We start from the raw sequence: 27,378 nt of genomic DNA, 5'->3' as shown, positions 1-27,378 counted from the left end.
CGGTAATGAAATGGTAGTTCTATGGAGAGTTATGGAGATTTTACAATCAGGGTTGGGGTTTAGGGATAGGATTATACATGGAGGGTCAGGTTTAGTAGGGGTTAAGGTTGTATTCCTGCCTGATTATACTTCAAGTGTGTCAAGCGCCAATAATGGCCGATGCGACGCTTTGTGAGCTTGCAGATCTGCTATTTTTCTGATATACTTTTCAGGCTATTTCGATGTTGCAGTATAGCAATACAAACTTGTGTGTGTGTGTGTCTGTGTCTGTGTCTGTGTCTGTGTGTGTGTGTGTGTGCGTGCGTGCGTGTGTGTGTGTGTGTGTGTGTGTGTGTGTGTGTGTGTGTGTGTGGGGGGGGTTGCGTGTCTGAGTACAGGTCCCATTCACCTTGTGATCTGTCATAGAAATAGAACTGTGTGATGGATGAGATGAATGGTCAGGTTGACACACACACGCATGCATACACAAGCACGCTCACCTTTTTGGACAACAGGATCTCCATATTTTCTGATGGGCGTATAGGTCATATACCGGTATGTGGTGATCTGGACAACCGACTATCTGACCCACTCGATGTCGAGATTCTAAAAGCGAGGGCCGCCTCACTCCTTTAAACAAACATCGTATCTGATCCTGCACATTTATGGCAGGGTCACTTTCACTCATTACAGATTTACTGCCACTACGAGACATGAATTCAGTGTGTCATTTCTGTTTAAATTAAATTCAGATGTCCAAATAATCTATAACTAAACGGTTTTGCTCCAAAATGTAATCAAATATGCCCTATATTAGTTATGTATCTATCTATAAATGCACCAAGTCTCTGTCTGTACATACGTGTGTAATCCACGTAACTTGGGAACCGTTCGCCCCACCGACTTCAAATTCGACACACGCGTTCCACACCACGATGGTGGCCGGTGTCGATCGGTCGGACCCACGATTGTCAGGACCGACCCAAAAAGGCCTCTGCCCGGGCTCTGGACAGGGGCCCAGTGTCCATATATGGAGCTGGCCTGTTCAGGCTCCAAAAAGACAGAAGAATGCCCTTTTAAGGATTTTATTCACCTTTCCAATCCAGTGCAGATTATGGTACAGTGCAGCCTCGACAAAGACGAAAAACAAGACTTGGCCAAAGTAACAGTTGTACAAAAATAAACAAACTTGAAGACAACACTTTTGAACAACACCTAAAACAGCTGTAACAGGCCATACCCTTACTTTCCAAAGGGCCCTGGCAGCTCTCACTTAGGCTGTGTGTCAACCAAGGTCTCACTCACGCACATCACCTGCAGCCTCCCTTTTATAGGAGTGAGACATACCAAACCACTCACAAAACCAAACCAATCACAGCAATTGGCAATTCAATTAACTCACCATAAGCATACAAAAGGCCACTCTGAGAGTGTAACAAATGGAGCCAAATGGACCCTTACAATTACAGGTCTGTAACACTGAGAGTGTACAAATGGAACCAACTGGACCCTTACAGGTCTGTAACTCTGAGAGTGTATAAATGGAACCAAATGGACCCTTACAGGTCTACAGGTAACTCTGAGAGTGAGAGTGTAACTCTGGAACCAAGACCCTTTTATAACTCTAAACTCGACTAGACAAAGACATTAGACAGAGAGGCAGGCAGGCAGACGTGTGGATGTATAGATATACAGGTATTTCTGGGGATCCGACCTTTAAAGGTCATGCCCACTGAGAACACATGGTTATGCAATAACGGCTGTCAGTTTTTACTGCAGTACCAACCATTGTTATCATAGCACTTGACATATAGACAATTATACTCTTCTGCCTTAACGAGATGCTTGCAGCCATTGTGTTACAACTACATGGCAATTATGATGTTGAACAACACGAGTAAAGTGAGTCCAACCGCCAGTTGACTGGCGAAACGATCAAATTCTTACAAATGTCCGAACATTGCGCAGCCTATATCAAAAACATTTAAGGTATTTTTGTAGTTCCGACACTCAATGTTAGGGAAGGGTTGAAACAACCTTTTAAAATTGGGGGTTTTCCAGTCTGCAACAAATCTAACATGGAGGCACATTGCCGTGTTCACTGCCTCAGTTGTGTCTTTACTTTGTGTGACCGACGACAGCGAAGGGGGAGCGGGAGCTAGACTCACAGATGTGACTAGGGTACAGAATAGATTCCTTCGCCAAGGCCAAGCTGACTTCCCAGACAAAAGAGGGATCTCGCCAAGCAGCAAACGGCGTCAGCACAAAGTCATAATGGCCCTCCAGCTCATCTAATCCCAACTCCAACGGGACTCGTAAAGCAGCAACAGTAGTGCCTTTGTCACTAAGTAGTCAGAGAGTGCTGGGGGGACAATTAGTCATACACGCCACGTCGCACCGGGCCGGCCCGGCGTGACGGAGGCAGGGAGTTAAGTTATCTACCTTGAGCTCCATCAGCTCCCGTGTGTCATTGGTCGGCGGTGCCTCCTCAGCAGTCCTGTGGAATTCATCACAGAGCCATGGAGAGTGGGGGGAGAGTATATTACAGTTCAGTGTCATGGGCACAGAGTGTGACAGAGAGCGAATGAGTTGGGGACTCGTGTTCGTGTTATTGCACTGCGGGGAGCTATACGGAGCAGCACCGCTCCCTGCCTAATGCTGCATTTAAAAGAATAGACAAGAAAGAACGAAGGAATGAAAGAAAGAAACAAACTGCCGCATTCCCTCTGGTCTACCGAACATTTGTTTTTAATCTTGATAGTGCAGTCAGTTGAGGTTTTTCCTAAGTTTGATATTGTTGAAAGTGATGGGGAAAAGCCTCCCTATGTACACCTTTGTGCCCGATCGAGGTGTGAAGCATAAAATTCAGTTTGGATTCCCACAAATTTAATTGTGCAAAAGTAGAGGGAATTCAGAATGACAGTTATACCTAATTTATGCACCATCATACGACTGTTGTGAACCAGAACTATCAGATATATAAGCCTCAACATAAACCAGGCTTAAATCAGGCTTTACATGTGTGTGCTTTTAGGCCATGGGGGGTAGCTGGCCTGTGTGTGGTGGACAAAGTGAGGAGGTACGGCTGCAGCCTGCAGGAAGGTGCTGAAGGCCTGTCTGCAGCCTGTTTGGCTGCAGGCAGGCTGCAGCACCCAGTCCAACCTGGCAACCTCCCTACTGCTCGCAGGCTGGCAGCCTTCGGAACTGACAGCCAGTCAGTAGTAGTGTACATACCGGTTCATATCAGGGTTCTACTTCTTACGGCCATGAAAAACCTGAACTATAAATTAAACCAAATATATAGGAATTGCTGGGTGCATTGATCATCATTTCAAATTAAGAGGGGAAAAAAAGAAAAACGACTCAACCAGATAAATCTATTATATTGTATGTGTTATTTATTTATACTGTAACAACGCCAAAGACCCGTTCGCAACTTGCTCCTCCAAGGAAGGGAGCTTATAAGCTCTCTTTCTGTTGCTTGTTGCCTGCCTGGTCTACCGGGAAATTGGGGTGTGATTCCCGCTCGGGGGCAAAAGGGTTACAATACTAGTATAAACCTGACAAATCTATTATACTTTATTTATTTATACTTATATTATACTTATTGCAATATCTGTTATATATTGTGCTATATTTAGACATTCTTGTATTTCTTAAAATGTCATACTCTTGAATGGAACTGCAACAAAGTGAATTTATCTCTGGCACATAATTATTTTATTGTGATTGTCATTGTGATTGTTCATACATTTAATTTTACACTGAATTTAAAATTTGTACAGACTTATTATTGTTATATTCTGTTTGTGCTATATTTTATACTCTTATTTCTAGTTCTAAATCACATGGAACAACTTGAATTTCCCTCTGGGGATAAAATAAGTACTCTGATTCAAATGTTCTCACTGGTCATTTGGAAAAAGAAAAAAAAAACATTGCATGGATCATGCACCTGGGACGAATCCTCAGTGATGTATCCCAAGGTCATCACGGTTTCGGCCAAGTATAGCTTCCCAGACTGAGCCACTGAGTCAGCCAAGACTGTGGATAAGATTTGAACACTGAAGCTATAGACCTCCATTAGTGCTGGTGGAGGGGAGTTGGAAAAAAAGAGCAGTCGGAGGCAAATAGTTAAAAGTTTTATAAGGCCTTGATCGACGTCTTGATTGCTAGCATATATTTGTTTGACTGCCATTCCAGACTATCCAGCAGAGCAGATGGGCACCTTGGTGTCAGCTCTCGTTCAAAGCACACATTACAGCTGTCACTCGATCCTGTAGGTTTACACAGCTCCTTATCCAGACAAAAGTAATCTAAAAACTTGACTATTGTAACTCCCTCCTACTGGCCTACCGGCATGCGCACTTAAGCCTCTCCAATTGATCCAAAATGCTGCAGCTCGCTTGGTCCTCAACCACCTAAAACATATGTCCCTGGACCCTGCTTCTCCGCTCCCTCCATTGGCTCCCGGTCGCTGCCCGCACAGAATACAAAACTCTGATGCTGGCATTCAAAGCAACCAAAGGTATGGCTCCCCCATATCTTGCATGTCTGATTAAACCCTATACAAACCCTCCCGCACCCTCGCACAACGCAGGGAAGATGGAAGTAGGCCTACCTTCACTAAAAGCAGGACAGCGCTCCACACAAATTCTTCTCCCTTCTGGCTCCAAAACTATGGAATTCACTTCCCATTACAATCAACTGTAGCCTCACTCCCAATCTTCCGCCGTAGTCTGAAAACCAACCTCTAGACTACATCATCGGCTGGGGATGCACTTGCCCTGACCTTACAGGCCAAAGGGCCAAGGCTCAACTTATGTAGCATTTTATGTAGACTTAGATAGCATTTTATGTAGACTTATAGCATTTAATGTAGACATAGCACTATAGTATATGCATAGTTTCATTATATTTTTTATATTGCCATGCTTTTTGTTCTTGCTTAATAAGCCGGTCGATCTGGATTAAGAGCGTCTGCTAATGCCTACATTGTAAATTGTATGGGGGACTTGCTAAGCGCAGCATGCCTGGCTGCTGCGGACAGTGATGTAGTTTGTAGCCTATAGGAGGAGTTACAGAGGACTATAGCATGACTCTGATTGAGACTGTTCAAAATACTACACTGTAGTATCCATTTGTGCACAGGAAATAACACGGAGGATTTATATATAGGTATTGGGGTCTTAGAGGTGAAGACATTGTATCAAATGGAGATATGTGGCTTCATGCAAATCAAACTATGGTTCTTGAAATTTAAAAAAGGTTGAGAAACACTGCTTTTTCCAGCAGATGGCGACAGAGACTAATATATCACTGTTGCTTTGGCCTAGCTGGTGGGTCAGTGTTGTACAGTAGCCTACAAGTGAAAGTTCAATACAATATCTTTTCAGCTGTTGGTCTGTGACCAAATAAAAATACATTTGATGCTCCACACCAGTATAGTTCACAACCTTTTCTGGATCACTTGAAAACCTTGAGCGTTTGCATGGATTTTTCTTTAGCTTTTAGTGTTTTTTTCCCCTTTTCTTCTAATAAAGTTGTTTTTATTTGTTGTTACCTCTGTAAAGCCTCCCCCCATGCGTCTTTGGGTACTCAGAAACGCGCTATTTAAGTTTGAGATATTATTATTATTATTATGTTTATTTATTTCTATATCAATCAATCAATCGATTGTGTTCCAGCCTGGATCTACAAGACTACATTTAAGTCATAGTCATATGAAAACTATTTTTTCAACGTTAAAAAATATATACCATGACGTTTGTTTTTATAGATGAATGTGTTATATCAATGTTGTATTATCAATATAATCTGAGTGATTTGCGACCTATTTGGATTGTGGATTTGTGGGCGTACATGCACTTGCAATATCCTCACAGCCCAGCAGGCCCCTGGCGCACAGGTTGGGAATTGCTTGTTTGTTATATAGAAGTGTATATTTTCTGATGAATTGAAAATGTTGGACCCTGTTGTAAACAAGTGTAAGTGTAATGTACACATTCTGCAAATAATTACTTCAATCAATAAATCAACTGAACTTCTCATGACCACATCTCTAAGGGAGATGCCAGCCACCTCGATAAAATAAAATAAAATTCAGAGGAGCTTTATTGGCATGAGAAAACATACGTTTACATTGACAAAGCAAGTGCATGTCAAACATATAATAAAAATGGGGGAAAGTATATACTGTACAGTTGGAGTGGGTAGCCTACAGCATTTTTGTAAGCTATGTATGTCACATTGCATCGTTATACACTATACAGGGTATTAAACACTTTTTTAAACAAATAGCACCAATCTTTTGCAGTCACTTTGGGACAAATATAGCACATTTTTCCCCCTCAAGGAAATAGCCCCCTAGTAGGAAAAGGCCTCACCACTTCACTACTGTGTTTAGGGTGTATGCTATATCTGTATGTCTTAAAATGTTTTGATGGATTTAAAATGGAGGACCCTTATGTAAACAAACAAAGTCCTAGTGCTGTTTCTGGTTTTATCTCTTAGCTGATTTTGTACTTTCCAGTTAAGTACTTTCCAGTTATTTTCCGTTAATAACCTTTTCAATCAAACCATTCACACATTCTTTTATCGCTGTTCCCCAGCAGATGTCGCCATAGGCCCATTTAGCAGCGTTGCTTTGGCTCAGTCAGTCAGTCGTACAGTACAGAGGGCACTCAGCGCAGCCGCAGTGGATACTGGAGACTGGAGAGGAGACACGGCTAGTAGTCTGGAAGGAAATCACACCGCGCTGTCTCTATCGCTCTCGCTCTCTCTCTGTGTCGTAGCTACTTCTGGATATACCACCAACACAACGGAGCGTTTTCTGTTGCGATTTCCAAGATAAAAAGCAAAAGCTATTAAGCAAGCTAGCAGGAGGAGGAGAAGAAGAGAGAGAACATGGCGACGCTAGGACCCGAGTCCTCGTCACGCACGTCCCATTCCTCCTCGCAGCAGCTCGGCTCGTCTTCTCCCTCGTCCTCGCTCCTTCTTCAAAGTAGTACCGCCGCCGTCACTGGAATAATGGGCTCCAATATAAACAACAACAGCCTGCCGCCGAACCGCGGCTTGGAGCGGGCTCTGGAGGAGGCGGCCGCCACCGGCCAGCTCAACCTGAGCGCCAGGAAGCTCAAAGAATTCCCCCGGACGACCACCAGCCACGACCTTTCCGACACCGTGGACGCAGGTAATACTACTAATAATAATACGCACTGGCAGGTCTTATATTTACTGACCTGACAACCCCCCTCCCCTCTCTCTATCTCTCTCTCTCCCCCCTCTCTCTCTCTGTGGGTGGAGGGGGGGGGTCTTTTATTTGGTGGTGCATGTTCAGGGCTTCAGGCAGCACAGTAACCTTTCTGCTGTGTGTGTGTGTGTGTGTGTGTGTGTGTGAGTGAGAGTGAGAGAGACGTTGTGGACACCATCATTCATTCTATTCCAGCTGTGTGTGTGTGTGTGTGTGTGTGTGTGTGTGTGCGTGTGTGTGCGTGTGTGTGTGTGTGTGTGGGGGGGCTTTGGTTTGGGGTGCTGCGTGCATGAACCTTTCTGCTGGGGGACACTGTCTGTTACTGACCCTCTGGCACTGACAGACAGAGAGAGAGAGAGAGAGAGATAAAAGGTTACTTCATTCATATATTGAAGTTCTGGGCATTGGAACTTTTGCTTTTAAGTGGACCAGACCATATGAGTTTAGGATTATTAATAGTATAACGTTGATATTGCGCACAACTACTGGACTCTTATCTCGTGACCGAGGTGGAGCTATTTTGAAGACTGTAGCATCATGTACAGTCTACTCTGTACAGAGTGAAATAGGGGGGCCTTAATAACGTCCTCTGGGTGTACTGTACAGTACAGTATGTGTTGTTTATTACGAAGGAAAGAGGAATACTACAAAAAGAGGATGTAAGTGCCAGCTGCGCCTGATTTGGTCCTGTTATGGAATTCCCCACCACTACTTCCCCTGGATGGTCCGATCCATCCATGTGCAGCGGAATACAGTAGATGTTTAGCTACCAGGGGGTTGATCTGGGTGGTTGATAGCTGGCTATAGATGGATTTGCTTTGATGTAAATATTGAGTCTGGACTAGGAGGAGTTGGTTTGGAAGCTTTGATCAGCGGTTCAAGGAAGGACCCCCTTGATAATATTTGGCCACAGATCCCCATTTGAAATGATTTTGTGCCAGGGACCAGACTTAAGACTAAGAGAAGTACATACATAATTTTCACGACTGTGTCTACTCTATACTGTAGGTGGGACTGGGGAGAATGAAACATTTCATATGATCTTAATAGTCATTGTTATACATTCTCTGTCATTGGTTTACCGTCTAGCTGGTAAAACATATAGTGACATGTACAACTTCCAACCTGACTGTGGGTATGAGCTTGTAGCCCTGCTATCTATTTGTGTTATTTTGGAGACAAGTGGTTAAACTGTTACTTATTTCACTGGGGGATTCGCTGGAACCCCCTCAAGGACTTCTGGGGGTCCCCGGATCCCACTTTGAGAACTACTGATCCAACCACATTTTGGCTAAAAGGTTGGCTGATAGTGATTTTGCTTTCATGTAACTGATTCTGGACTCTGGAAGAGTTGGTTGGAATCCCCTTATGGGTTATTTTTATACTATATTACAAGTTATGAGCTTGTAGATATTATTATTATTTTATAACAACAGGCTAAAGTAGGTTGTTTTGACTATAACGCTTGTGTCATAATGTAGGCTACTAGGCTAACATACAGTAAGGCAAACTGTCAGACCAAATGCTGTTTGGCACGCTCTCATCGCAACGTCAACAACTGTCATCCACTGTGATGCAAGTCTCTCTCTTATGGTGCTTTCACACGGGCAGATGAAATGATGCAATGACGCGCTGTGAGTTGATTTGGAGCAGTTACATGCATCGTTCCGTCTTTGCAACGTTATGTTGCTGGCTTCCATTGGCAATGAATGGTAGACTACTGGTGTGATGTCATGTTGAAAGTGAAACCCTAGTACTTAACATGGCATTGGAATGTCCATTGTGTGATGATGTCATATGAGATGGAAGGCACTAATGTTGCGTTCACACAGGGCAGGTTAAAACGATGCTCAGGAGGTACAGTAGTATGACTAATCTATTATAAAAACAAAAACATTTTAATATATTTTTTTTTATCTTATTCTTCAAAAATGATTTATAGTTGCAGTTGCAGGCCTAATGACATCACGGTGTGGACATTTCAGTGCCTAAGTTTAGTATAGGGCTTCAGCATAGCGTTAGGTCTCTATGTGATGTGTGTGTGTGTGTGTGTGTGTGTGTGTGTGTGTGTGTGTGTGTGTGTGTGTGTGTGTGTGTGTGTGTGTGTGTGTGTGTGTGTGTGTGTGTGTGTGTGTGTGTGTGTGTGTGATTGAACGTTGACTGAGAGCACATGCCGCTCGGCAGCAGACGTCTGTCTGCAAACCGTCTTTAATATGCCGATCCTCATGAATAACTTACGACAGCGTCATATTAGGATTTAGGACACACACACACACACACACACACACACACACACACACACACACTGCACGCACGCACGCACACATAGAGATCATGCTTTGCCTCTCCTCTGTCATTGCATCATGATGGATGGGGCCTGTAGCACAGCATTGATCATTGGTTCATCAACACGCCATTAGTCACAGAGCACATGCTGTGTGCAGAATGGGACTGAATTAAATAGGCAGATAAATCCTTGGTTTTAGTCTAGTTCATTCACACAATGCTCTTAGACCTTGCAGGGCAAAGTGATTCACACTCAAATCCAACTATTTCATAAAGCAGCAGCACGAGAAATTTGGTGCTGATTGGTCCAGCAGCCAGATTGTGATATTATCTCTCCGGACGCGCGCAGCCACGCACACACGACACATGCACCGAGAGTGACCCTCTCTCTGTGAAACGTAAAACGTAAGCGGTGTATACAAACTTAGGAAGATGAAATACAAATCACTGATTCATGCAGGTGAGGTAGAAAGAATGTAATATGGGTTTTCAAAAACCTCTAAGGTGGAAAGACAATAATGCAACGATAACCAGAGCAAAATCAAGATGACACTCACATGTGAGACCTCTGTTAGCCCATGCGTGTCTGTTTTAAGCACTCCATTGTCGCAGTTGTTTTATGTGGTGTCTCACTGCGCCAATGAAACACATTTTCAATTATGAAACCTCATGCTTGGCAAGTGTCTCTGTGTTCACACAAAGGCACAGCTGATTTTGAGACGGTATCGTCAAAGTTAGTAATTACAATATGCCTTACCTTGGTCAAGCTAGCTCTCTCTGTTTGTGTGAATAATTGTCATGTAGGCTACTGTGTGTGTAGTTCCTTTTTGAGTGGTGCAGCCACTCCAATGCACAGCAATGTGTCCCTGGCTGCCTGGGTCTGTCTGTCCGTCCGAGCATGGAACTCCAATGCACAGCAATGTGTGTCCCTGGCTGGGTCTGTCCACACGGAAATAGCGTTTGTTGACCACCACGTGTCACTAGCCACACACACACACACACACACACACACACACACACACACACACACACGATGATCTCCCATGGCGTTGTTGTTGGTTCTTGGTAGACAGCAGGAACTGGGTTCCTTGACTTTATCTGATCATTTTGCAAATATGATATCCATATATGCCCAATTTGCCCATAATAGTAGCTAATCTATAATCAAGGTATCGCAATAAAGTCACCCAACCCAACCTATTATCCATTCAAGTCTGAGAGTGAAGGCTCTTTTGCTCATCCCAGCACAGTACGGGTTCATAGGCTATATGGCTCCAGAAATAGCTGCTCTCGAGTCCCAACCACCACCACACCACCACATCTGGGCATTGTCCCAATAACATTCTGAGGCTGTATGGATGACAGATGCTTACCAAAAAACAACAATATTTTAGCTTTTAGCATAATCTCTTGTGTGATCAGTTTGCTCCTCATTTTGTCAAACCCGATTCGCTGAGGCTTTATGTTGCCTGTAGCAGTAGGCTCCACATTAAACAAAGATGTTGGACTTCTTGACAAAACATCAGCCATCTGTGGTCTAGGACAGTAGTTCTCAAAGAGGGTTCCGTGGACGTGGACCTCCAGCCAGGGGTCCTTGAGGGTGTTCCAAGGGGTTCCCCAAAAACGCGTTTATATGTCCTCAAAATCACTTTAACCAGTTTAATCCCATATACATTGGATGTTATAAAATTAGTAGATCTGCAATAATACATAATTCATAATAATAATAATACATACGTGTGTGTGTGTGTGTTTCTGCCTTTATTGATAGAGATAGTAGACTGACAGGAAATGAGGACAGAGAGATGGGGAGTGACACGGGGGGCAAAGGTCGTCGGGATCGCTGTCAAGTCAGCGGACAGATTTGAAATGCTTTAACAACACAAATCCTGTATAGGCAGTGGACACTGGGTCTCACCAGAAATCTGGCATCAGTTGGGCTCTAAAGGCCCCAAACCACACCAAAGGGTCGAGGTGGGACGAAACGGTTTTAGCATTAGTCCCAGCGGTGTGATAATATGTCCGGTTGCACGTCGACCCAATGACGTGATGCAACTGGTTCAATTCAATGACCCAAACCATTGAATTGGGTCGCCATGCATCTACTCGCAACCGTTTGGTTGCAAGGAGTTGCATGGCGACCCTTTGGTGCGGTTTGAGCTTAGTGAGAGGAGCTGATGGGTTCCTGTTCCGTGGTGTTCCTGTTCTGTGACATCACTACTATGATGGACGGGCCTCATGTGCACAGAACACTATCGTGTGTTCACATGCAGGCATGTGCCAGTAAAGTGAGACAGGTACAGGCAATGGTATTAGACACACACCCACCCACGCACGCACACACCCACCCACGCGTGCGCGGCCGCGCGCACACACACACACACACACACACACACACACACACACACACACACACACACACACACACACACACACACACACACACAGTTATGCCGATCGTGTAATACTTTACGTGTCTTCATCAGAGGGGTTGGTGGTATGCCATCATCATATCGCCCACACGGTGACGGGTCCCAGCTTGTCATGAAACAGAATATGTTTTCTTCACCCCCTCACATTCTCCTGTTCAACATTACCAGTCCAACACCAGCTTACTCACACTGTAGTGTGTGTGTGTGTGTGTGTGTGTGTGTGTGAGAGAGAGAGTGCGCACGCATGGCGCACGCCTATTAGTTTAGAGAGGGCTTTACGGGGTATAATCGTCATCACATTTATTTATACTCTGGAGTACAATTCAGGGCAAGCCCTCATTTTCAATGCAGCCGAGGTTACAATACAACACAATCCAAATACATCCATTACAATATAAACTCTGGGAAAATTACAAACAAACTTTAAGATCAACCAGTCAATAAAAAAAAAGAAAAAAAAAAAAGACACCTGTGTGAACTGAGCGGTGCAACTATACATTTATTGTTATAGTTGTACTGTACTGTACTGTACTGTACTGTACTGTACTGTACGGGCGGTTGGCAAGCTTTCCCGCGTCCGAAATGTGGGAAAGTGGGCATGACCTTTGGGCAAGTAGAACATGACCTGTACTTGCCTCTGAGACCTTAGTGTCAACCCCTTATCATGATTATTAGTGAGGACCTATTATATGAAGATAGGTTGAAAAGTGTTGAAGTGGCCCTTTAAGTGCTGTGGCGAGCTCATGTCTCTGCATGTCACACACTCGTTGGGCCGTTTGTTTGTGCTTTATTTTTCCTCCCTGTGTCCCTGTGTGTTGTTTTCCCTGTGTCCCTGTGTGTTTTTATGTGCCTTCTTCCCACACAGATAGAGATCAATGTCGTAACAGACATAAGTGTGTGTTTTGCCTTAAAAGGTTTCCCAAGTCCAATCTGATAATAATATATAAGATTGGAGCATAAAGGAAACTTCCTCCCAATCTTCTTGCACGGCCTGACATGAATACTACAAATAAACTAGAAACCTTTTTTTCCATCTCCCGTCTTTTTCTGTTCAATTCTATTCTTGTCCGATCTAGTGTATTTTCCAATATGGTCTTGTCTGTTCTCTTCCTTATAGAAGTTTCCCAAAATAGACCTGCTGCTCAGTTTTCACTGTGACACATGCACCAAATTGAGCCAAGATTGAGCTTTCTATGAGTCCACACAATTAAAATGCACCACCCCACCACCGTCATTTCTCTACTTGTGTCTGTATGAGTGACTAAAACCTTCTTCTGAAAGTAAATGAACAGTCAGACAATATAAGTAATATATTATCTAGACTATGGCCTATCTTTCAGTGCTTTCATCCTATATATACAGTGGTAGGTGTATATTTTGGATACATATTTACTAATTATGAATAATAATAACCCAACACAATAATGTCCGAAGACGAAGCATCATTGCTGCTTAGAATGGAAGTAATTAAAGTAGGATACTCTAAGACACTTTCGGCGTACAAAGCCATAAACTAGTCTTGTTTATACCTTATTTATTTTTGCACTTAACACTAAATTTGATCTTGTAGGATCACAAGTCAGCTTGCTTGATAAAAGTTCATGACTTTGCTTCATTCGTGCCATTTGTGTCACTTTGATTCAACTTCATAATTCATCTTCCTCTGCCTCTTGTTTACCCTCCCCTCAAATTGAAACGTCTTGTTTATACCTTATTTATTTATGCACTTAACACTCAATTTGATCTTGTAGGATCACAAGTCAACTTGCTTGATAAAAATTCATGACTTTGCTTCATTCGTGCCATTTGTGTCACTTTGATGCAACTGACAATTTTGGACATTATTGGAATTCTTTTCGCAATATTCGCCTACAATGTCATGCCCAAAATAGGGATGAATTATTCATTGATTATTTTATTAAATTATCAATGATGCAAATAATACATTAAACCGATTTAATTTGAATAACTGTTGCACCTCTAGCTTGTAAGGAAGCCGAGCTGAAGTCAGTCTGAATATACAGCATGATAACAGTTGGTGTGTTGCTCGGGCCTCTGGGTCATCGCAGGGAAATGTCTTGTGAGCTTGTAGATCGGCTATTTTTGTCATGTAAAGTAAACCTTGCCGAGCCATGGGCAGGAGCCTATCTCCTGTAGAGTGAGGCAGCTTGATGTACAAGTACACCCCCTGGACATGGACATGACGCTTGTATTCTCCCATTCTAAACCTTGATACTGAGTGACAAGCAGGGAGGCACAGGGTCCCATCTTTTGTCTTTGATATGACACGGCCGGGGATCGAACCCCCGACCTCCCAGTCTCAAGGTGGACACTTAAACCACAAATCCACTGAGCTGTTTTCTTTATTGATTTTTGCCATGTGACACCAGCAAACTAAGTGTCAATCTGATTTAACTGTCTGATAAAATCACTGCATTTTGAGCTGCCTGCATCAGTTCAGTTACCTTTCATGAGTGGTTTTTGTAAAATAGGTGTGTGTGTGTGTGTGTGTGTGTGTGTGTGTGTGTGTGTGTGTGTGTGTGTGTGTGTGTGTGTGTGTGTGTGTGTGTGTGTGTGTGTGTGTGTGTGTGTGTGTGTGTGTGTGTGTGTGTGTGTGTGTGTGTGTGTGTGTGTGCGTGTTAGTTTTGTGAAACTGAGAGACGATTTGCTTACAGTAGCAGCTTGCATCAGCCTCCCACCATGTTCTCATCAGCAGACAAGAGGCATTTCTGCATTACTGGCAGCGTTTCAAATGGTCCAACGCTCACACGCACTCGCTCACACGCACGCACTTGCTCACTCTACACATGCACGAACACAACTCTTCATATATTTCTGCCCACATCAGCAAAAGTAGAAATTCACCCTGGGATACGTATTCTGCTACATCCTATGTATATGCATGTAGCTAAACTTGGGCCATGCACTGTGACCTTGACCTTTACCCAAATAATGATTCAATAGTGTAGATTAGAATAGATCCTCCTGACCCCTGCTGCCCCAAGTCACCTGCCAAGTTACAGATAGACAGACAGACAGACGGTGATTACAAGGCACCTGCTCCTCTGCTGGGTGTGGGTATAAAAACATGTTGTACACATAATACAGATTAGAAATCCCAAACACACAACCACTGGGTTAGAGAGCTAGACTGGTCTGCGATAGGAATGTGGTTTTACAAGGATCTGCTTGTGTTTGTTAAGTTCCCAAGGCACATGGATCTACCTTTTGTCTACACTGAAGGTTGGTCTCCTTGTGCATCAGGGCTGGTGGCTGGTGAGAACCCATCTGATAACTGATGTGCAGTTACAGTATAACGGTTGTGTCATTTGTGAAACAAGCTTGTAAATATCTGGAAATTGGAAAACCCCTTATTTGTATTGTAAATAAGATATGAGAAACGCTACGGCTGTGCCGTTTGTACATAAGCTACGAGTGTGCTGTGTGCCTTACCCCTTGACCCCCCCCCCCAACCCCCCTCTTCTTATATCACGTTTGGAACTATGCACAAAAATGAATTCACCCACTTTTTGTTCCTGAGCTGTTCACAGAACGAGTAGACAAAAAGTGTACCGCATTATAATGAACATTTGTAAAGACCAATTATATGAAGATAGGTTGAAAATGGGTTGAGTGGTCCTGAATCCTGTGGTGTACAACCGCAGTGGAGTGGAGACTATGGGAAATATTTGAATACCCAGTTTTTATTGCCCCAACTGCCTCTGATTGTAGCTAGCCTACAATCAGATTGCAGTTGGGACAATAAAAAATGCTATGGCTTCACACAAATGTTGTGTCGATTGGAAGTGCGTTTCCCATTGAAGAGGTGTGTATTGTGTACGGTTGTCAGACAGTGTGATGTTGGGCTGTGGCATCATGAACCTCCCGGAGTTGATGACATTACCTTCCCTCGCATCACTGCCCCTCCACTTCCATCCTACACACACACACACACACACACACACACACACACACACACACACACACACACACACACACACACACACACACACGTACGTTGCATTCCTGGGAATCCACAGCTTCCTCCTTTCCTCTTCGTGTGTGTGTGCGCGGCGCGCTTGTGTGTGTCTGTGTGTGTAGGAAGCCAGTTGGGGTGTGGGAGATGGGAGGGTCTGTCCATTCTATCAAGTATCAATCACACTTCATCATATTGACGACTCGTACACGCATGCATGCATGCGTGCGCACACACACACACACACACACACACACACACACACGTCAACTGATTGTGCTTCATTATGAACGATATACGACATCCATTCAAAATGTTTTTGATCCAACAACATTCACTGTGCATAATGAAATTGTCGAATCGAAACAAAGAATAATAATACTCTGATCGACCACTTAACGTTGTAGTATATTATACAATGGTGTCGGTGGTGTACAAAAATGTGATACATTGTGTGAGCTTGTAAATTTGCTATTTTCACTACTTTAAAGTTGTAATTGTTAATTCATTGCAATCGAGGCAAACGCTGGAAGTAATGGAGGCGCTGATTTGAAGGCTTATTTCCCGGCCCTAAACCTAACCTTACCCTGAGCCATCAGCATTATGCTGACGTTAATGCTGAGAGAAGCATGGGGGGTCGTGAAGGAGGATAGACGAGCACACTGAAGCTCAGGCTCTAATGAATAGTTAATGCACCAGTTAATGGTCTCCTTCTGACCAGCTGTCAATTACTTTAGAGACCCTAGACAGTTAAGAGCAGCAGGGGGACAGAATAGAATAGAACAGAGTAGACCAGCACAGTGGTCCTCAACATTTTCTGGAGCATGGCCCAGTTGAAAAGCGGCACCCATGTGACTGCCAGCATTGTTCCGGTCTGTATCCATTCCAGTGCCGAAGGTATTTTCAGTGAGGTGCCTTAATTCATTGCAAAACTTCCCCTGGGCCTTAATCGGAAGTTAGCTCACTCACTGATAAGAAATCCTCTCGCGGGAGGACCGCGGACCACCCGAGAGTCATAAATAAAGCTTGTTTAGATTTCGGCCTTGAGGCAGGGGGAACATTTTTCTTCCGTTTCTCCTGGCAATGGAGACGCTGATAGACGGTAGTATAGAACGATCTCAAACTGAATCAATATAAAACATTATCATGTTAGACTAGAACTGGTTGACGTTATGACCCCAGCTAGTCTGAAATCACCTTCAATGGGCTTTAAGGAATACATTTGTGCTCACTGCGATAGGATAGAACAGGAGTGCAACATTTTCATTCAATTGAACAAAAACAGTGACAATACCTGATCTACATTAACAAGGCAAGCTCACAATAATTATCTTGCATGATTTGCATCATGATATGTAACCCAACATGCCTTGCACTGGGTCATGCGACTAGGGATAGGTCCAATTAATCGATAATCGTACACGAACTCGTTTATGAAAATTGATAATCGATAATCGATATATATATATATATATATATATATATATATAATTTATTTTCCCCCGTTTACAAAAAAAATGAAAATCTGTTGGAAAGGCAATATTTTCATCCAAACAGGACAGAGCTATAGGCCTACCAAAGTGTGCCTGGGATGTGTCTGTAGCTGCATGACTGAGAGGAGTGTGAGTGACTGAGTGTGAGTGGAGATTGATTCCAATCAAGATACAGGTTTGGAGGATTTAGCAGGTGTTTAGCAGGTGAAATTACCTAATCAGGCCTAGGCTGGGGTTGCTATGGTGATCAATTGGCTCAACACTGGTCCAGGGACCACCAGTGGTCCTCATTTAAAAGATGGAGTTAGTAACCAAATGGACCCTTTTTTTAGCCGGACAGAGTGAGTAATGGCGGCTTTCAGAAACGGAAGCAGGCACAACGCTAGGGGGAGGGGGTACTATTGGCAAAATTAAAGTAAATAAAATATGCACATTGAAGGTGGAGAAAGGAGTCTATGTTGGTGACAGAGCACAGAATCCAGATCAATGTAGCGCAAGGGCTGTCGAGGCGCGTGGATCGCCGTGGTGTGTGGAGATAGAAGCTTTTGTGCCTGTTTAGTAGGGCATTCACTTCTAGTCATTTTTACTAGTTGACTAGTTGCCTAGTTTATAGTTGACTAGTTGTTTAACTACCTATTATTTGAAGAAAATCTTGAGGCCTACAAAATCGGGAACTAGTCAACTAGCACCAACAAGATCGACTAGTGGATTTACTAGTCAACTAGTTGAATAGTCGACTAGTTGCTTAATGCCCTGGTGTGAGTAGTAGAGTGGGTAGTGGGTACACAGTGTGAAGTACACATCCTTCCAGCTGAGCTGGGTACCACATAGTAACATAACACTGAGTGGGTAGTGGGTACACAGTGTGAAGTACACATCCTTCCAGCTGAGCTGGGTACCACATAGTAACATAACACTGCTCCGTGTTGAAGAACTGAATTCTGGGAGAGGGGCTGGTCCTCTGGTTAAAGACAGAGGCAGGAAACCGCCGCTCCTCGCCTCATTGTGTGCGAGGTCAGCAGCCACGGTCATTTCCTGCCGGTGGAAACCAAAGGACACTGCCCCTCTCCTCATCAGCACACACACACACACACACACACACACACACACACTCACACTCACAGTCACAGTCACACACACACACACACACACACACACACACACACACACACACACACACACACACACACACACACACACACACAGTCACACACACACACACACACACACACACACACATACATACATACATACACAAAAACACGACAACAATCCAACCCTTAAACCTAACTGTATCCCCAACCCGAAGCTTTTCCTCATTGTAACTCAAAATCCTTTTATACCATAAAACAACCATTTCTCTTGTGAGGGCCAGGAAAATTGTCCTCACAATGTTTATTTCCAAAATTCTATTATACTTTTGGCCGTCACAAGTGTAGTTATACAAGTGCATGAACGCCATGTACGGCGTACGCACAGAAGCATGCACGCACGCACGCACAAACACACAGCTTTCATAACATCCTTTCACCACTTCCTAATAGTTATTCTGCTAATAGGGAAATGTTGAACAGGTTATTGGAAGGTTGCCGGTTTAAATCCTAGACAGCCGAGAGAAAAGCTGCTCCTTTAATTTAATATTGGGAACAGTCCATTTGGTGTCTTGCTCAAGGACATGTTAACATCAGAGGGGAATGCTTCTAGCAAACTCTTCCCTTCAACCTTCAATACTCTACTTCTCTAGACATTAGGTCACCCACTCGTCACCGCTGACCCTAAAGTCATTTTCACGGCGTGCCCTTAGGACTAATGGACAAAATGTGTTCCATTATTCAATGCCAATAACACAATTGAATGTGGATTATTTCTAGGCCCATGGCAATTAATCGTCAAGTAATATGTCATGATCGTGGCAGCCCTATATCTGTCTTTCCCCTCACAAATAGACCAATCACAGTTCCCTATCTCTGTCCCTTCACAAGTAGACCAATCACCGTTCCCTATCTGTCTGTCCCTTCACAAGTAGACCAATCACAGTTCCCTATCTGTCTGTCCCCAGTCACAAGTAGACCAATCACAGTTCCCTATCTGTCTGTCCCTTCACAAGTAGACCAATCACAGTTCCCTATCTGTCTGTCCCCAGTCACAAGTAGACCAATCACAGTTCCCTATCTGTCTGTCCCTTCACAAGTAGACCAATCACTGTTCCCTATCTGTCTGTCCCCAGTCACAAGTAGACCAATCACAGTTCATGCAGCTACAGTACGTCCATGACCACATGAAACAGGAGCTCCTCATAGCCTGTTGTGCCTGCTGAAATAACAGTGAAAGTCAAACTTAAGTCATAGTGGAAAATGTGTGCATGCAAAATGTATGTATATTATATATATATGGGGGGGGGGGGTCTTGGTAACACCAACATTGTTTGAGCCCCTTTGAGCTTATCACTGGAAAGCAGCTTTAAAACCAGGAAAAGGTCATGCTTACAGTACAGTATGTCAAATCAGGATATTTCCTTAGTTTTTAAAATGGTAGATCAAATCCCACATTTTAATTAACATAAATTACTGTATGTAATGTGACATCGGCTTTAGTCTTCCCTTTCAGATTGAACATGATGGACCATAGATACATTTTTACATTCAATGTGTGTGTGTGTGTGTGTGTGTGTGTGTGTGTGTGTGTGTGTGTGTGTGTGTGTGTGTGTGTGTGTGTGTGTGTGTGTGTGTGTGTGTGTGTGACTGTGTGTGTGTGTGTGTGTGTGTGTGCGCACGCTTCCCACCCAAAATAGCTCTTTTGAAAAGGTCCGACTATCGTCTGGTGCTATTCTGCACACCCCTGTAGGTCTTTGATCCTGGCCTGTAGAGTAGAGACAAGAGCAGGTTCATGTTCGTTGGAGTTGTTCTCCCTCAAGTTTTTTGGTCAGGCGACAACCTGACCAAATGACCAACCTGAAAATGTAGACGACAAGTTCGCCACCTAGTCGACTCTAATAGAAGAGTTGCAATATTGAGGGGGCAGAAAACAACTTCCGGTTCTCTCCATTCGTCGGCCCCATTCAATAGAAGTCTGTGTAGAAGCCATTGGACTGGCCCCATGAAGTGAACAGAGTTTGCGTAACTCTGGCTCTGGTCTACTCCAGGCAGGGTTGCCAAGTCCGCTTATTTTCAGCAAAACTTGGATTGTTGGGGGGAGAACACAACGGAGACAGCACACGCAAACGGCTGCAAAGCGCAAGGTTGTGACACACAAACATACTGTACACGTTACTAATAAAACAATAATCATACTAATATGGGGGGCATGGGGGGAGAACAACGGAGACAGTGCTTCTTTCACCTGACCATTATATCACTATGTGATTAATTCTTGTTTTTGTAACTTGTAACCATCAGGTTTTTGAGCGTTGCCTCCGCTCCATTACGCAGCTATGTGTGTCCCTATATGTCTGTCTCTGTCCGTCTGTTTGAGCACGGACAGCTGCAACACCTAAAGTGGCCAGTAGAGTACCGCACAGAGTAAAGTGGCACAAAGTACACTCCTCTTAACTGGCCATTCATTGTCAATGCCATTCAATGTCTGTTAGTTTGCACAAACACTCACAACTGGCAATTCATTGTCAATGGCATTCGTGTTAGGACACTGTTTGTGTTTACACAAACCCTAGACATAGGAGGGCCCTCAAAAAAATATTGATAATCACTGCTGTACTGTACTGTACATGTCTGTCTGGGTTTGATATGAGAGCACTGAGAATGTATAAATAAATGAACAGCCAGTGCTTCATACCCCCCACCCCCCCACCTCCCCAAAAAAATAAAAAATGTAGGCCAAATTCACCCACCCACCTAAATCACAAAAACATTCCCTTCCCCCAACACCTCTCTTATCTCCTACCTCCTCCTTATCCACACACCCACACCCCTGACGCCGGCTGGCACCAAATGGGCATGCATGGCTTGCACACATCGCATGGCTTGCACACATGCACGGCTTGCCTTGCGCACACACGCACGCACGCACGCACGCACGCACACACGCACGCACACACACACACACACACATGCACACACACACACACACACACACACACACACACACACACTGTACATGCATTGTGTGTGTGGCTGTGTGTACACAGGATTGAAGGAAGCACATGTATTCACAATGGCGGAATCATATTCACAGTTTCACACACATACACATTGCTAGCTGTCTAAACAGACGGTGTATTTGTGGTGAACGAAACATGAATAGAAGCGATAGATAGATTACACAGAGCAGGGGTGGGTGGGGGGAGTGGGGTGACGTTCGGTGGCATGCTCGTTCGTCTCAGTGTCCGTAGGAAGTGTGTGGAATGTCTGCACGGAATTCCCTTTGACCTCGACAACAGTAGAAGCCCAGACGGATGGACAGACAGACAGACAGGCAAGCAGACAGACAAGAGTCAGACAGACAGATATACAGACAAATGTGATTATAATTAATACAGAAATAACCTTTCACCTATAAATAACCACCCACCCCCTGTATTGTGACGACCACGCCCCCACATCCCTAACCCCCACTAGGGTGGCGGACACAGAGGGGGATTTCCTCTGCTGTGAACCAACCCCCCCCCGTGCACACACACACACACACACACACACACACACACGCACTATGCTAATCCTCCTGGTGGATTAATAAACCACCACTGTCTCTGCTATCAATGGAGTATGACACACACACACACACACACACACACACACACACACACACACACACACACACACAGTCACACACGCACAGACACAGACAGCCCTGTAGAAGCCCATACTTATGAAATTACATCAAAATAATATCCTTTGCTGCACACTGACTGCAGTGTGTGTGTGCGTGTGCGTGACTGCGTGTGCACGTGCACTGCAGACATAATAAACCTGTTTGTGTTTGCTGAAGCAGCTGATTAAAGATAGTAATCAGCTCCGCTGTACATCTACTGCAGTGCACACAGAAACTCTGAGTTAAATGTACACTCCGGATTGTGCGTAATCATTCATTGATCTATGACACAAGATTTTACACTCACACACACACACACACACACACACTCAAACAGACACAGCATTTTACAGTGTATCAAGACATGTTTTCTTTCTCACTGTCATCATACGTTTTATTTTTGTTTTGTCATGTTGTTTTATTGCTAACTATTCCATGATGTTGGCCTGTCATAATATTCATAACATTTTACTAGACTATTAAGTCATACCGCTTTAGAATCTGAATCAGATAATACAGAGAATATACAACATTATAATGCATAATGATAATTGCGATCAGATTATTATGTAATAATTGTGTGACAGGCGTATCCTGTTGTCTTGTTTTTTCCTGATCTGTTCTGCTCCAGATTTTTAGGTTTTTCTGGCCTTTTAGACTATAGTTTAGACTAAATGGATCACAGACAGACTGCAAGAGAGAACCAAATTGGGATCAATCCAATTTGGTTCTCTCTTAAAATCTTCCAGATTTGTCTTAATTACGTTTTGCAGGTTAATTACTCTATATCTCTATATCTATATAATATCTTTCAACAAATGGAATCATGATGAAACGGAGAGAGAGACAAGTTAAATATGTCTCTGCCTACAGCTGTGAAGTGAATCTGTTACTAATTTACACATTACTCTGTGTGTTTATGTGTGTGTATTTGTCAGTTTGTGTGTGTATATTATGTGTGCAACTGGGCAAGTATCTCTCTCGTACAACCAGGTGTAATTTGCACGTATAGGCTGCGTGCATATGCAATGTGGTGTGTGTGTGTGTGTGTGTGTGTGTGTGTGTGTGTGTGTGTGTGTGTGTGTGTGTGTGTGTGTGTGTGTATATATATATATAGCCCTGGCTCCGTTCTCAGCTGTGTTGCACATGTTGTGACCTCATCACGACACACCAGGATAATTATGACAGTTTGACATGCAGCCCCGAGCCCGAATCACAACCCCAGTCCAACAAACCAACTAGGCTTCCTCTGGACGTCATTAACCAGGAATCACAACCCCAGTCCAACAAACAAACTAGGCTTCCTCTGGACGTCATTGACCAGCAGCACTGATGAATGGAGATGCAGCACCTCTGCACTGCTCTCCTTGTATTGTGTGATACACAATTTAGCAGTAAGCCAAACTCCACTCAAACAGTCAGGATTTAGCCTCCAAGCTTCTTTATTCAGCGCTGCATTGACACACCATGAAGGCACAACAACCACTCCTACACATATGGAGCTTTTATTTCATGCAATTAATTCGTATCATTTAAACAGCCATTTGTGTTGTAGTACAGTACATCCACACAGAACAGAATAGCAATATATATTTTGTTACCCCCTTTTCTTCCCAATTAATTCCTACCCCCCGTTATGTTGTCACTGTTGTATCCAAATGGCTCACCTGCCAGTGAGGAGCTCCCACCGGGAGGACGGACCCCCACCGGAAAGACGAACCAAATGGACCTGTACAAATTTGAACACCAATTTAATCTGTATCACTGAAACTGTAGTAAAGCGGCAAGCAGACACAGCAGCGGACAGCTGAATGGGCCACTTACCGACCCGTGGTGAATGTACATCGATAATATACAGTAAACGTAAAGAAATGGCTAGCCCGCCTCGGCAACATGACTAAGAAATAGCAGTGAGACCTGTTTTAATTCTAGTCGGATGATTCCGCTCTTGTTGAAAGGATTTAACAGGACAGGTCAAATATTTCTGCATTAGAAAAAGAGGCTGCACCTCAACAGTGGGTTTCTCAGTGATACAAATCTAGTAAACTCCTTCCATAAAAATGAAAAGTCAAGAGAGGAGAACATTCTCACATTTACTCATATTTATTTGGCTCACGTCTAAGCGTTTCGGCAAAGAACCTTCCTCAGATTCAACTCGACAACACAGATACTACTAAAGGGCAACAAACAGGACATGTATCTCTGTTGTCTGCATTTGATTGGAGTAACAACACAGACCTGTATTTTCTTTCATGATGCTGCCTGCTAGCATCTTCCACAGACCAATCAAACTCAGAAATTTGGATATGGCACTATAATTGTGTACCGGATTTTTGATATTTGGTGTATTGAAGGCTAGCGGAGGCAGAGTGTGTGCTCTGGCTCCTGGGAGTAATGCTGCGTAGGTTGTATCTTGTTGTTGAGAGTGGGTGGACATGTATGTACCACCGTATTGAACTGTCTTAAAGATTTATAAATCGTATAGATGTATCCAGGGCCTGAAATATTTTCTTCAAAATATGGAAGAATTGCTTTACATATAAGGGGAGGATGTATAGCCTACTTAAACACATTGAACACTTGAACATTGAACACTTGAACAACTTAACCCTTACATTTGGTTGACTGAAGTTCATCAGGGTCGTGTTTTCTTAAAGGGATTGTGACATTAAAAAAAGGTTTTTGTAATTTGTCTTAATTATTCTTAGGTTTTCTGAGCTCAATTGCACCCAAACAACCTGAACTTTAGCATTCAGTACTGTACATTTTCTGTGGTCTGGGGTTTTCTGGCTCAAACAAGTGCTCTGATTTTCCTTCTGTTTGTGATGTCACAGCCTGCAAATCCCATTTATGTCAATGGGATTGTTTTTGCCTGTTTTCATTGCAGACCACAGAATATCCACTGAATATTCAAACTTCAGGTTTTTTGGGTGTAATTGAGGTCATAAAACCTAAAAGAAAAACTAAAAATAAATTGAATTTAATGTCATGAAACTTTTAATCCTGCTCCTACACGCTCCCGTTGGATTTCGAGAGGGGCTGTTCATTTGTGAGGAGTTGCAGAGAGAGAGAGAGAGAGAGAGAGAGAGAGGGAGAGAGAGACATGGGGAAATTACGTTCCCCTCTGCATGTATAGACATCTTCATATTTTGCAAAAGTCGCCAGCCCAGGTGCTATAATCAACTATATATCTGCTTATTACGGGGTGGGGAGTGATTTTGTGTGATTTTACAGTAGTCCTACTACAGCAGCCTACTGCACATTCAGGAACTACTGCTTTAAGTCTCAATACACGTCACAAGGTACAACTTATGGCAAGTTCATAGTAATATGCAAGGGATAATGCATGGGCAGGTCGTTGTTGAGAAAGAAACCCATAAAAGGGGCATACGCTCTTTATCACCCTGAAGGTCGATACGTGCCCAATCGCTTTGTGAGCTTGTAGGTGTGCTATTACAAAAAAAATTGCAGGACACCATTGTGTGACAAAGTATAAAGTGGTTAATCGGCTCATTGATGTAAGCAGTGAGTAAATCGAAAAAGTGAACCGGTAGACTAAACGCTAAGAAAATAATCGATAGTAGCAGACCGAGAATTAGGTCTGCGACTACTTCTATGGCATAGCTGATTCTCGATGGCTCAGGGGAGCGCTATCACATCCTGTGTGTGTGTGTGTGTGTGTGTGTGTGTGTGTGTGTGTGACTGTGAGTGCGTGCGTGAGCAATGACTGTGAGCACAGTCATTGATGAAAGTGGCTCCAGCTAGGGGATTGATGTGGGAGGTGGATGGATTTGTTCTCATGTTCTTACACACACACACACACACACACACACACACACACACACACACACACACACAGTGTTTTCTGCTCTCGTTCCTCAGAGCATCATACCTGCTGCTCTTTCTACCTTGACCTTTACAACCACTCCCTCCAAAGTTGCCTGCATACGTATGAAGGCACGCACTATATATATATATAAATAACAATTATTCTACATTCTCTAATTGTGTAGACTTCTTGTAAATTACCGTAATTTCCGGACTATAAAGCGCACCTGAATATAAGCCTAACCAGCTAAATTTAGGGAAAAAAACAAATGTGTGCATATACAAGCCGCACTGGACTATATGCTGCATAGAGGCCATAGCCGGCCATAGAGATAGATTTAAAAGGTCCCCTAGTGGGGGAACTTTATATAGACCTCCAAAGAAAAACTGCCCTCTTTTCCTAACAGAATTTGCCGAACTCCTATCCATAATTAACACAAACTACGATATGACAATCATCAGTGGAGATTTTAATTTCCACATAGACAATGAAGCTGATATACAGGCTAATAATCTAATCACTCTATTGTCGGACATGGGTTTCGCTCAACATGTGAGTGGCCCAACCCATGACCGTGGCCACACCCTTGATCTGGTCATTACACGGGGCCTCACAGTAAATATTCTATCAATCGCGAAAGTCGCTTTCTCAGACCACTCCCTCATTGAATTCTCGGTATGCCTACCAGTACCACAGTGCAATACAAACCGCCTGGTGAAAAAGCGACACCTAGACTCAGATGCAGCTGACAAATTTATTGACCACTTTAATAATGTACAAACCCCTTATACACGCCCCTCATCAGTAGATGAACTGGTTTCTGTTTTTAATAGCAAGCTAAGGTCTACCCTTGATTTTATTGCGCCTGTCAGACTTAAGAAAGTCCCCCCCAAAGAAAAATCACCATGGAGAAAAAATGAAAACGTAATTAAAGAGAAACAAAACTGCCGCAAAGCAGAACGCAGATGGAGAAAGACAAGACTACAGGTTCACTTTGAAATTTTACGAGAACAACAGATCTTATATAACAAGACCATCAGACAAGCCAGGGGATCTTACTTCTCTGACCTCATCCAAAATAACCTGCACAACCCAAAGATACTTTTCTCCACTATTGATGGTCTAATAAACCCCCCTCCACAAACCACAAATGACCTTGCAACACAGGAAAAAACAAACGAGTTCTCAGCCTATTTTAAGGAAAAGGTCACTTCCATACGTATGGATATTGCCAAGATAAGGACAGCAAACACTGCCATAAGGTCCCCTGCACTTTTCAGAAGCACTTTATCCCAGTTCACCCCAGTAGACACTGAAACTGTTAGCAAAGTTGTAAGGGCTCTTAAGTCCTCTACTTGTTCCCTTGA

The 27,378-nt window shown here is 43.5% G+C and overlaps 1 protein-coding gene across 3 annotated transcripts in view; it reads left to right on the top strand.

The window, feature by feature from the left end:
- Window positions 1-6,747: 6,747 nt before the first annotated feature.
- The window catches only part of lrch1 (leucine-rich repeats and calponin homology (CH) domain containing 1), a 107,989-nt gene continuing 87,358 nt past the window's right edge, over window positions 6,748-27,378 (top strand). For all 3 annotated transcript variants that reach the window (XM_080786608.1, XM_080786609.1, XM_080786607.1), the window contains exon 1: window positions 6,748-7,171. In XM_080786608.1, the coding sequence (XP_080642734.1) occupies window positions 6,886-7,171 (286 nt within the window). In that variant the 5' untranslated portion in view covers window positions 6,748-6,885. The remainder of the gene's footprint in view (window positions 7,172-27,378) is intronic.

The sequence above is a fragment of the Protomyctophum bolini genome (assembly GCF_963924005.1).
Source record: "Protomyctophum bolini genome assembly, chromosome: 16".
NCBI lineage: Eukaryota > Metazoa > Chordata > Actinopteri > Myctophiformes > Myctophidae > Protomyctophum > Protomyctophum bolini.
Note: the sequence above shows the minus strand (reverse complement) of the source record. Positions and strands in the feature narration are given on the sequence as shown.